Consider the following 11,938-nt stretch of genomic DNA (forward strand, 5'->3'; position numbering starts at 1 on the left):
AGGGCCACCACTGGTGATGTGGCCACCACAGGTGACAGGCAACGTGGGTGCTGGCAGAGATGCAGGCGGTGTGGGTGATGGGGGTGATTGTGGTGATGTGGGTGAGGGGGGCACCGCTGTCGGCGAGCATGGTGTGGGTGGGGGAAGGTGTGAGCAGCCCCAGGAAGGCGCGGGGCACTGCTGGCGGGGTTTATCGTTTTAATCTCTGGAAAGGCAGGCGGTCTGGGCGCAGGTGAGCCGGAAGCTGGCCGTGAGCGGCTCTGGAAGGGCAGGAGTGAGGGCGAGCGCGCTGCATCGGCGAGTGGTGCCAGCGGGGCGTGCGGCGAGCCCAGCCGCAGCGGCCGAGCCGGGCAGTGCGCACGGAGCCGCATGTCCCACGCCGCGGCAGCTCGCTTTGCAACGGGCAGCACAAAGTGGCGGTGGGCTGGCGGCAGCGGGATGGGGGCGTGGGGAGGGCTACGGGTGCCTGGGGCGGTGGTGGGGGCTTCTCTGGGTTGGGCTATGTGGCCATCCACGGCAGGAGGAGGGTGCCGAGGCATGTCGCGGTCCATGGGAGGACCTGCCAGCCTCCTCCTGCTGCGAAGAGCCAGGATGCGGTGTGGCGTGGCTAGTGCTTGGCTATGTCCCCCTTCTTAAGGATGATCTGTCGCTGCCAGGGCGCCAGCTTTGTCTCATCGTACCCGAGAGTCCTTAGCTTTTCCGACTGCTCCTTCTCCTTCTCCTCCTCCTCCCGCTTCAGCTTCTCCTGCTCTTTCCTGCTCAGCAGCAGAGGGCACAGGGCGCCGCGGTCACCAGAGCCGCGGGAGCCGCCGTGCCCGCCCACCCAAGGAAGGGGCTTGCGGCACTCACCGTTTCTGCTCCCTGCGAAGGCAAAGGGGAGAGTGGGGTTAGCAGAGCCTCGGGAGTGACCGGCTGGTGCGGCATCCCCCGACCCTGGCTCACCTCTCTTCCTCCAGCTTCTTGCGCAGGATGTCCCTCCTCCAGGCCGGCATGCTGGCCAGGCGCGCCTCCTCTTCTTTCTCCTGCAACAGACAGCCGTGTTACCGGCACTGCCGGGAGCCCGCCCTCACTGCCGGCACCATGGGGCCGCACCATCGTCCTGGTGCGTGGCATCACATCCTTCTGGCAGCCGCCCTCCTTGGCACGGTACTGGTGGGGTTCACCAGCACATGGCTCGCCGACGCGCCCCTCACTGCCCGCCTTCCGCCGGCGCCGGGAGGAGGAAGGAGCGCGTGGCGTGGCCAGCCCTTGCAAGCACACCACAGCTTTATTGCATGACACGCGGGGGCCCACGCTGCCCCGGCACCGCAAACGCCACACCAGAGGAGAGCGCAGCCCCGCCGCTGCACCTCCCACACAACACACAGCCACGGCAAGCGGCACACACTGCAACCTCGGCCGGGGGCCGCGCAGAACAACACCCAGCCCTCTGCCAAGCTGAGCTGCACCACGAGCCACAGAGGCAGGCGAGCGCAGCCGGGCACCAGGCCATAGCTGTCCCCTGAGCTTGCTACCGCCCCACGCCACACCACTGGCACAGCCTGCAGCATCCCGCCGGGATCAGGTGTCGAACATCTCTGCCTCCTTCTCCTTCCAGAAGGAGAAGCTGCGGTCAATGAAGCGGCAGACGTCCTCCTCGCTGAACTCCCCCAGCTCCGGCACTGGCACTGCTGCCCCCTGCCCTTCCGGGGCCATGGTGGGGGGCTCTGGTAGGCTCTCTGCCACTGCCACAGGGTCATCCCCAAAAAACTCCTGCACGAGGTCCTCAAAGCCGTCAAGCCAGTGGCGGTGGCCAGCCTCGACCTGCTCCAGCACGGTGCGGTGGAAACAGCGGACGCGGTGCCAGCTGTGGCTGCCCAGGCGGTCAAACATCTCGTAGCAGAGGAGGTGGCGGAAGCGCCGCTCCTCGGGGCTGAGGGGCATCTCCAGCAGCTGGAAGTAGCCCAGCATGAAGAGGTCGAGCGGGAGGCTGTCGTGGGGCATGGGCGAGCCGCCGACGTGGGGCAGGAAGTGTTGGGGCCAGTACAGCACTGTGGTGCGGCTCAGCCGCCGGATCTGACGCCCTGGGACCCGGCGGGCAACACTCCTCCAGCGGGCCAGCAGGCGCCCCGCTGCCGGCCGCCGCCTCCCCGGCCGCCGCGGCCGCTCCTCCCCAGGCACCGCCGCGAGTGCTCGCTTCTTCCAGTGCTCCAGGAAGAGGAAAACGGCGCGCTCCTTGCACCCCTTGGTGCGTTCATGTGGGCTGCTTGGCTCTGGCAGCGCTGGCCTGCTCCGCCGCAGTGCCCCATCCCCGTATTCCTCCTCCAGGATGGGTCGGCGGGTGCTACCAGGGGGTTGCACCCGCTTGCGCTTGGTGACCCTGGGGGGAGGTGCAGGGGGCCCCCCTGGCCCCTCGTAGTTGGCCTTGAGGCTGCGGACGGAGACACCGCAACCCAGGATCTCGCGCCGGGCGTCGTGCTGGGCACCGGGGCTGCCCACCGCTCCCCCCGCCCCAGGGCCCTCCCGGTCCCTCAGCGTGGCTGGTGGTGTGGCCGGGCTCCTCGGCAGTGTGGGGGACTGGCTGCCGCGGGCAGGCACGTCCTCCTGGGCGAGGGCGAAGCGCCGGGGTGCCGGGGGCGCGGAGAGCGGCACGAGTGGTGGCAGCTCCTCCTCCGGCGCCCCAGGAAGCGGCTGCCCCGGCTGCGCCTCGTGCATCACCCGCAGGCTCCCCAGCTGCCTCTCCAGGTGCTGCATGTCCTCCTCCCGCATCGGCTGCCCGGCGGGTCCCGGCATGCCCCCGCGGGCAGGTGGCCCGCGCCGGCACAGGGGCGGCGAGCGGCTCCCAGGCTGCGGCGGGAAAGAGGGCAAAGGGGCTCTTGAGGCCGTGCCGCACGCACCTCGTGCCACTGCCGCCGTGTGTGGCATCCCCGGGGTGTGACGCCCCTGCATGCAGGTAGGGTGGTCCCCCAGCCCAACTGGGAGCCGGAGGCAATGCCGCGCACGCCATCTCGCCAGGTCCTGAGCTGCTTGGGCCATGCCCGCGCCGCGCTCGCCGCCGCAGCACGTGGGACCCCCCTACCTTGCGCCGCTGCTCCTCTTCCTCCTGCATGCGGAGCTGCAGCTTGCGCACCATCACCTGCCGCTTCCACTCGGGGATGGGTCGGCCCTGCTCGTCCTGGCTCGGCACCAGCGCCTCCACCTCCACCGCTGCCCCAGCGCCTACTGCTGGCACCGGTGAGCTTCCGTTCAGCACTGGCTCTGGTGAGCCCCCTGCCAGGCAGCGTGGTGGCCCAGCAGCCTCGGGGGTGGCCGGCGGGGTGGGCGTCCTGGTGGGTGACGGGGACGACACTGGCGACTCTGCCTGTGGAAGGAGGGAGGGAGGGCGGTGGGCACTTGCCGTGTTGTGCTGCGCCGCGCCACCGGCTCCCCTGGCCCCCATCACCACCTACGTTGGCCCCTGCCTGGCCGCTGCCGGAGAAGACGGTGGTGAAGCCTTTGCTCTGTGGCGTCGGCTTGAGGCTCTTCCCAGCTTTGATCTCGGCCAGCAGCTCCGAGTTGTCGCCGGTGGGGGACATCATGTTGAAGGACTTGGTGCCTGGAGGGAGGCAGGAGGGGCAGTAAGCACCCCGCCAGCACCATCTCCCTGCCTCTGTGAATCCTCCATCAGCTTGCAGGGTAGTGGGGTGGAGGGGTGGCTGGCTGACTGCCCCCCTCCCCGCCATCCAGGAGCCCCTGGAATGCCCCTGAAGCAGCGTCCTGACACCCAGCTCACCGGTCCACAGGAACAGCACATCACCCAACTCCTGGGTCCATCAGATCCCAGTGGAGCAACCCCCCAGCACTCAACAACCTGGCACCCCAGCTCCGCAGATCCATAAGACCAGCACTCCAACAGCAGTTTACAGGGTCCATGGCACCCTGCCGGAGCAGCACCCCAACACTCAGCTGCAAGGGTCCCAGGCTGGCCCCAGCCCCGAATGTCACCCCATGCCCCCGAGGCACTATGCTGCAACAGAAGCGTGTCTCTGGAGGGATGGCTCCATGGCCGGTGACAGCGCCGGCACTGCAGGACGGCCCCTACGCTCCCCTGGCAGCTCCCGGCAGCGATGCACCGATACCCTGAGCCAGACCCCCTGCCAGCCCGGTGCCCAAAGGGCTGCGTGGCACCGGCACCCCGGGGTTGCTTTGCCCACTGCTCGTGCCACCCGCCCCGCGAGCACCCACCGTCCGTGCCAGCCATGCGTGAGTCCCTAATGGCCCATGGTACCGTGCCAAGGCAGAGCCCCCTCCCCGCGGCCGGCGCCCGCAGCTCGCTCCGCTCGGCTGCGCGACGCCGGAGGCAGAGGGCTGCGGGTGCTGAGGGCCCAGCGGGACGCGCGCGCTGCCATCCAGCGCCGGCTGAGACCCCCCGGTCCCGGGACCGGCGCTAATAAAGCGGGCGCCGAGCAGCGGCCAAGCCCGGCTGCAGTCAGCGGCGGGGGAGCGGCCGGTGCGCTCACGTGGCGGGGTCACGCCGGCCGGCTGAGCGCGAACAAAGGCTCTCTGTGTGCGGGGCCGCGGGGCCGTGGGGCCCGGCTGCCTGCCCAGCCCTGCCAGCCCTGCCTGGCGGCTTCGGTAGCCCCGCACCAGCGCTTGGCCTCCCGCGTGGCACCGCCGGCCGGCGACGCGCAGCGAGGGCTCGGCCGCGGGAGCGCCGCGGGCAGGTGGCAGCCCCAGCAGCCATCGGTGGCCCGTGGCTGCAGCACAGGACGGCGCCGGGACGGGCCCCTCCGGCTGTGCCCCGCGCCAGGGCACCCCCTGAGCAGGGAGGAGCGTGGGACCGCGGTACTTACTCTTCATCTGCCTGAGCGCCTTTCCTCCTAGGGAGAGAAGCAGAGAGGCGGCGCAGGGCGCGCGGCAGAGGAAGGATTTGGCCACCGCGAGACAAGAGAGAAGAGAAGCGGCCAGCAGTGAGAGCAGGCAGGGGCGAGCGGGCGTGGGGGCCCCCGCGCCGACACCGGAGGAGAGAAGGACAGAAAGGCTGTCAGGAGCCGCGCGGCCGAAGTGCCGCGGGAGGAGACGAGCCAAGGCGGTCAATGCCACAGTGCAGCCAATGGGACAGTGCCCAGGATCACCCCCCGTGCCCACCCGGCACCCTGCCACTTACTTCCCGTAGAGGAGGAGGAGCGGCGGGGCCCGGCGGGAGTCTCGGCGAGCGGGGGCGGCGGTGGGGGCGTCGGGCAGGAGGTGTCGGGCAGTGGGGGGGGCGGGGGTGGGGGCGGCAGCTCGGCACCAGGCTTGCTCTCCCCATTGCTCATGGTGTCCGCCGAGATGGGTGATGCCTGGAAGAGAGCATGGGCAGGCGTTGCTCGGTGCCGGTGCCGCTGAGCTGTGCACAGGCTCGCGGCACGGGTCTCACCTCCTCGGTGTGCGCCATTCGCTGGGGGCCTGGCTGCTCGGCCACAACGTCCCCCAGGTGCTTGTAGTAGTCACCGGTGCTCGGCTGCTTGCCGAAATTCCTTGACCGCCTGCTGGAGTCGGCCCGGCGCAGGCCCTCGGGACTGCTGTCACGCGATGCCAGCTGCAAGGGGAGTCCACCTCAGCACCGCCGTGCCTGGCTATGACCGTGGCGCAGGGCCGTGGTGGAGTAGGACCGTGCCAGCGGTTTGCCTTGGGCCAGATGCAGAGCCAGGAGGGACAACAGGTGCATGCCCTGGGGTCTGTTCGGCAAACGGGGCTGCGTGCCACGGTGGCAGCGTGCGGCATCAGTGCCTGGCACTGTGACCCCATAGCCTGTGCCCAGGATCCTGGCCAAGCCTCCCCCGGGATAACCCCCTGGGAACAGGAGCGCCGAGCCCCAGCCCCGCAGATTACCGGAAGCTTATCCCGCGCGGGGCTGGGGCCCGGTTCCAAACCTCCCTCTGAACAGGGCTCTCAGGCAGCGCAGCCTCAGCTCACCCCGGCGCATTCCACAGCGGCTTTGCGAGTTGTGCTGCCGAGAGCCGCGCTGCAGGGGGCTGTGCCTGCTCCCCGGGTTTGGGGTGCCACCGCGGCACAGCCCTGCTCCCCTTGCTGGGGGCCCCGCTATTTGTATTTCTCCGTACGCCACCTCCACCCATGGCATTTTCACAGTGAGCCCGGGTGCTCGCCGCCGCCGCCAGCCCCAGCTAAGTCAACAAACGTCAGCTCAGTGCTTCCTGCTCCGGCTGCCATGGGAGTTGTGCTAAGCCTGGCTCCAGCTCCGGCAGTCCAAGCCCCGGTCTGGCGCTAGGGTCCGTGCCGCTGAGCCCCGTTTCATGCGGTACCCACACCACTGTGGCACCGCTCTGCCACATGCCCACATCTCCCCAGGACAGCCCGTTACTGCGGTAAGCATTAAAGAGCCAAGGCCCTGCGCATCGAGCGCTGTGGGGTCCCGAGCCCGCCACGTGCCTGGCACATACTGTTCTACCGAGACCCCCACCCCATGTGCCCCATCCCCCAGAGTGCTGGGCTCTGCCAGTGCCCTGACCGTGGCCAGAATCCTGTCCCCGGTGGGGTGGCGAGAGCCATGGTAGGGGGTCAGGGCGACCCCAAACCTACTGCATCCTTATGCTCCCCCAGCCCGCCATGGGGGGCTGCACCCCTCTTACCTGTGCACGCCTGGCTGAGCCCTCTCAGCTCCTGGCAGTGCTGGCTGTGCCACCCGACACCTGTGGTGCGGGCGACACCGGAGCCGGCCGCTCGGGTTACCGCCTGCGCAGCTGCCCACGCCCAGCTCGGCATGGTGCCGGTGGCATCGCCGGGGCCACATGGGCGCGGCTGCCATGGCATGGTGCTGCCGGGTGCCCCAGCCGGTGCAGTGAGCCCACCCAGTGCCATGGAGCCACCAGAGCATCACTGGCCCCAGCTTGCTGCATTCTCGTTGCAGGTTGAGCCCCAGCCCCCCCCCAGCCAGCGTTGCAGGCAAGGCATGTGGCCTCCAGCTGGGACTGTCCCCTCCCAGTGCAGGCAAAAACTCCTCAAAAGGGAATGGGTGCCCCGTGGCATGTCCCTCCCGGGTGGTATGTCCCTTGAGCTGTGCATGGGGATTGGTGCAGGGGACGCGGTGCATGGGGCCGTACCTCTCGGCGCAGTGCTTGGCTCTCCACATGCCGCAGGTTGTTCTTGGCCCGCACGTAGATGTCAGCGGTGTGGGGGGCACTGGGGGGCGCAGGTGCAGGGTAGCCGGGGGGTGGCGGGGGTGGCCGGGTGGCGGGGGGGGGGGGGGGGGGGTGGGGGGAAGGCAGGGGGTGGTGGCGGTGGAGGGCCCTCGCCTGCTGGGCCCCGGCCCCGTGGCTGCATCTCGGGGTCCAGCATGTCCATGTACGCCTGCATGTCCGCCAGCGCCGGCTCAGGCACCCCTGCGCAGGGCAGGGGGTCAGGGGGGGCTGGACCCGCACCCCCCGCCCCGCGCCCCCTGGCCCCGCACTCACGGGCGGCGGGGGCCCCTGGGGGGCCGCCCCTCTTCTCCCCGGTGCTGCACTGGCTGGAGTGGCAGGAGTCGTAGTTGGAGAGGGTGCTGGCAGGGGAGCCCACCTCGAAGCGCGCCTGGGGCACTGACGCCGTGGTGTTAGGCGATGACATGCCCGAGTCGGGCTGTCGGCATTCCCCATCCACCGAGGGGTCTCGTGACAGCACGCGGTGCTCCACGCTCTGCTGGCACAGCCATGGGGTCAGGCAGCAGGGCAGGGGTGGCGAGGCCCTGCGTGCTCCCTGTGTGCTCCCCATGCGCTCGTCCCCGGGCACTGCCGTACCATGTTCTCCACGGTGCGCAGGTACTGCGCGCAGTGGCTGTGGCCATTGTAGTCAGCGAGGTCGGCTGCTGTGTAGCCATCCTGGTCACAGATGCTGAGGTCGGCACCGTTCACCACCAGGATCTGGCAGCACTGGGGAGAGTGGGGGTGCATGGCAGGGCTGGAGGAAAGCCCCCCCCCCCCCTCGCCCTGACACCCTGTTGGCTACCAGCACCCACCTCCAGCTCGCCATTCTCGGCGGCATCATGCAGCGGTGTGCCGCCCCAGCTGTCAGCAGTGATCTCCCCGCCGTGCAGCAGCAGCCAGCTCAGCACCTTGGCATGGCCGCGGCTGGCAGCGAAGTGCATGGCTGTGGCCCCCTCGGCGTCCCGCTCCGACAGGCTCACCGTCGTGAAGCTCATCTGTGTGGGCAGGTGGGCTGAGCACTGAGGCTGTGCGCCCCGTGCTGTGCCGCCACGCCGTGCCATGCTGTGCCTGCACAGCGCTTACCAGCCATACGATGACAGTGTTGTGGCCCATCTGGGCGGCGGCGTGCAGTGGGGTCATGCCGTCATAAGCGCGCGCGTGGGGGTCAGCCCCACAGTCCTGAACCAGGTACTGGATGATCTCCAGGTGGCCCTCCTGGCAGGCGAGGTACAGCGGGGTGGCCCCCGTCTTGGTCTGGGCACTCAGGGTACTGCAAGTGGGGCACAGCGCCTGTCACCTGTGGCCACTGCTACTGCCAGTGCTGGGACAGGGGGCAGGCAGGATATAGGGACATGAGGATTTGAGGGACACAAGGAACATGGGGAGGTGCAAGGGACACAGCTGCGGGCAGGCAGGGCAGTACCAGGGCTGGGAGCTGTCCACCCCATGGCTTCCCATAGGTCCCCATGTGGTGGCGGTGGCTGCAGCTGCAGCGGGAGGTCACTAAGTTAATCAGCCTGCTTAGGCTAAGCTCCTTCCTCCGGCTGTTTTTGGACACTGCAATTTAGTCGTATTTTAAAGTAAGCTGCTTACACAGCACCAGACGTGGAGCCGGTGGGGAAAGGCCAACCTTCACCATGGCACTGCCCAGCCCAGCTGCCGGGTATCAGAGTCCCCTCACTGCCCCAAAAGGCCTTGGCATCCTTGTGTCTCTCGTCCTGAATTGTGTATCCCAAATTGTGCAACCCAAATCCTGAATCCCATATCTTTTACCCCACATCCCCCACAGACCCATATTCTGCATCCCACATCCTGCATCCTGCCTCCCCACCCCACAGGAAGCTGTTTTATTAAGTGCTCCATAAAAAAACCTGTTGAATATTTAAAAAAGGAAGAGCAATAAATACTCTGCTCTGTTATCGCAATGATCGCAGGCCCTTAATAATTGATCCCTGTAACTGTGAGACAGGTTGTGGCCAGAGCTCCCTTCCCGCTGTGCCTGGTGTGCCGTGCCACAGAGTGCCTGCCCCGCGGTCCAGCAGTGCCAGGCTGGCACAGCGCTGGGTGCTCCCTGAGCAGGGGCTGGGGATGGGGCTTGGGGCATGGGGGACAGCGGAGCACAGGCACAGGGTCAGCCCCTGATTGCCATTTCCCAGTAACTGGGAAGGGGTTAAGCCACTTGGGCAGCACCAGTAAACTGCTTTGCCAGATGGCTGGGACCCCATGCTGGGCCACCGGCTGCCGGGGGCCCCGCGGGCCTGTGCAAAGGTGGGCTGGGAGCGCCAGCATCCCACAGCGGCACCAGGGATTGGATTTCGCAGCTGTAACAGAGCCTCCGGGCAGGCGCGGGGCTGGGAACAGGGCCAGTCCTAAATAATTCAGGGGGAAGGCGGTGACAGCAGCGGAGCAGCCCCGGCAAGCAGCGTGAAAGGCAATGCGAGCGCCGTGCCACACCTGGGCCGACACAGTGGGCATCGAGCAGGAGCAGTGACTGATTTGGGGCTGGGCTCGGGCTGCAGGGGTTAATCCCAGAGGTGCTCAGGGCTAAAATGAGCCCCCACCTGGGGCAAGGAGATAAAGAACTGGGGCTGGGACAGCTGTGGCCAGTGAGTGCCATGGGATGCAGGGGTTCTGCAATGAGCTCTGTGGCCCTGCCTGGGGGAAAGGATGCAGGGGTCTGGGGTTGTGGCACCCAGAGACAGAGGGGTGCCGAGCCCCGGTTCACATCCCGTTGCCTCAGGACTCCCTGGATGTGGGAGAGCTGTGCAACCCCTCTCATCTACAGCCCTGGAGCCTTCCAGGGACAATGTGGAGCAATAGCGCATCCCCCCGGCTTCTCTTTGGCCGGGTCTGTGGGTTATTTCTAGTGGCCTCTGCCCACCACGGGAAATCGGATTAAGGGCCACCTAATCGCCTGCTGCAGCCTCGTGGCGAGGTCCGGCATCGCGGGCCCTGTGGGCTGCTATGTCATGTAACCCGGGGACCAGCCCGGCCCAGGTACCGCTCAGGAGGCAAAGCGAGGATGCTGCCGCGACCGAGCCGTCTGAGAGAGGCTGCCATGTCCAGCAATGCCCACGGACCTGGGCAAACGGAAAGGTCGTCTCCGGCGCGGGGAGCAGCCTCTCCTCGGCGGTCAGCCTAATCCATTTACATAACAGCGGGCGGACAAAGGCGGCTGTGTTATCGCCCCGCGCCAGGAGCCGACTCAGCGGCCAGTGACAATATTTCTGCCAGCGCTCGCCCCTCTCTTCCTCGCCCTTTCTTTCTGGGCCATAAAGAAGGTGCAGCTGGCTGCCCAGCCTGATAACGTGGCCGCGTTGCCCTTGGAGCTGGGGGATCAGGGTGGCTGCAGCATTCGTCCCCAGTGCTGGCACCTTGCCAGTGGCTGGAGGGAGGGTTAGGGCCACAGCAGGCACCCTGTTCTCCCACTAGCCCCTCTCCTGCTGGTGGATGCCAAGTTTCCGGCAGACCCTGTCTCGCTGCCAGCAGTGGGGGCCGTTACCTGGGGCAGTGTCCCAAGAGGAGTCGCAGGGAAGGGAAATCCCCTTTGACCGCAGCGTAGTGGACGGGCAGTGCTCCCGTGTTGGTGGCCGCCGTGGGGTCGCTGCCTCCAAAGCGGAGGAGCCAGTCGATCACCTCATGGTGACCAAAGCGGGCTGCCAGGTGCAGGATGGTGGCACCAGAGTTGTCTGTATCCTGCAGGAGGAAGTGGGACGGCTGTCAGTACGAGGGACCAAGCCCTTCCGACAAGGGGGCTGGGGACCGCAGGCAGCCGTGGGGCATCCCCCAGCCCGGACCTGCTTCCGGGCGGATGGGATGGCCAGGATGAAGTTCCTGTCCGTACCGAGCGGGGCTGGAGCAGGAGCACAGGGCATTGGAGGGACCATGGGACCAGCGTGTCTGCCCTCCCTCAGGGCCTGCGTCCGCACAGTGAGTGCAGCACAATGCCCTCCTTGTTCTACCGGCCGCGGAGCCGCTAACCGCAGGGACTCGCCGCCGAGCCCCGCTGTGCCGCCGGCCCGTCCGCCCTTGACGCTCGGTGGGGCGCGGGTAGGGCTGGCCCCTGGCCAGGAGGTCGTCGATGTGTTGACCCCTTACTTCCCGATTAATCCCCGCTTCCAGCCCCGCCGCCGCCTCCTCTTCCTTCGGCCGTCACATGTCTTTAACCCTCGGCCGGCCCCGGGGCAAGCCGCTTACCGCCTCGGTCCCGCCGTTGTGTAACCCCGGGAGGGGGCGGCAGCCCCGGGGAATATGTGCTGCCCTCGCGGCTGAACCCCTCCGGGATGCCGGGGACTCTCCGGGTCCGTCGGATGCCGCCCGCTAGGCACAGTGGAGCCCTGCCCGTGCCGGCTGAGACGGACCCCGGCTCGCCGTCGGCAGAGTTGGGAGCACCACGCGTGACCGTCTCCCACGGCCACAGCCACCCACACGGGACCGCGGAACGTGTCCCCGGCCTTCCGCGCCACCGAGAGCCCCTCCGCCGCCCCCCGCGACCCCGCTCGCACCTGCACGCCGCAGCCCCCCTGCGTGAGCAGCCACTGGAGACAGGCGAGGTTGCCGGTGGCGGCGGCGTCGTGGGCCGGCGTGGCCCCGTTTCGCGCCCGCGCGTCCCCACGGAGCGCGGCCTCGGCCGCCAGGTACCGGAGGCAGGCGAGGCGGCCGGCGCGGGCGGCGTGGTGCGCGGGGGACGCACCCAGGGCGTCCCGCAGCCCCGGCCGGAGTAGCCCGGCCGCCCGCAGCCCCCGCAGCGCCTCCACGTCGCCCTGTCGCGCCGCCAGCAGCACACGCTCCAGCGCCAT

The 11,938-nt window shown here is 68.4% G+C and overlaps 1 protein-coding gene across 1 annotated transcript; it reads right to left on the reverse strand.

Annotated features, from left to right (window-relative positions):
- Positions 1–181: 181 nt before the first annotated feature.
- On the reverse strand, positions 182–11,938 carry ESPN (espin). The gene is given in 16 exon segments (XM_042031935.1): positions 182–755; positions 850–861; positions 943–1,022; positions 3,059–3,340; positions 3,429–3,574; positions 4,812–4,838; positions 5,126–5,300; positions 5,378–5,539; positions 7,062–7,211; positions 7,213–7,340; positions 7,413–7,632; positions 7,734–7,865; positions 7,952–8,134; positions 8,223–8,409; positions 10,642–10,835; positions 11,645–11,938. Coding segments are annotated over 16 exon segments (2,520 nt in total). The 3' UTR covers positions 182–607.

The sequence above is a fragment of the Corvus kubaryi genome, unplaced genomic scaffold, assembly GCF_017639235.1.
Source record: "Corvus kubaryi isolate FWS band 111438036 unplaced genomic scaffold, C.kubaryi_AGA036_p1.0 37352, whole genome shotgun sequence".
Taxonomy (NCBI): Eukaryota; Metazoa; Chordata; class Aves; order Passeriformes; family Corvidae; genus Corvus; species Corvus kubaryi.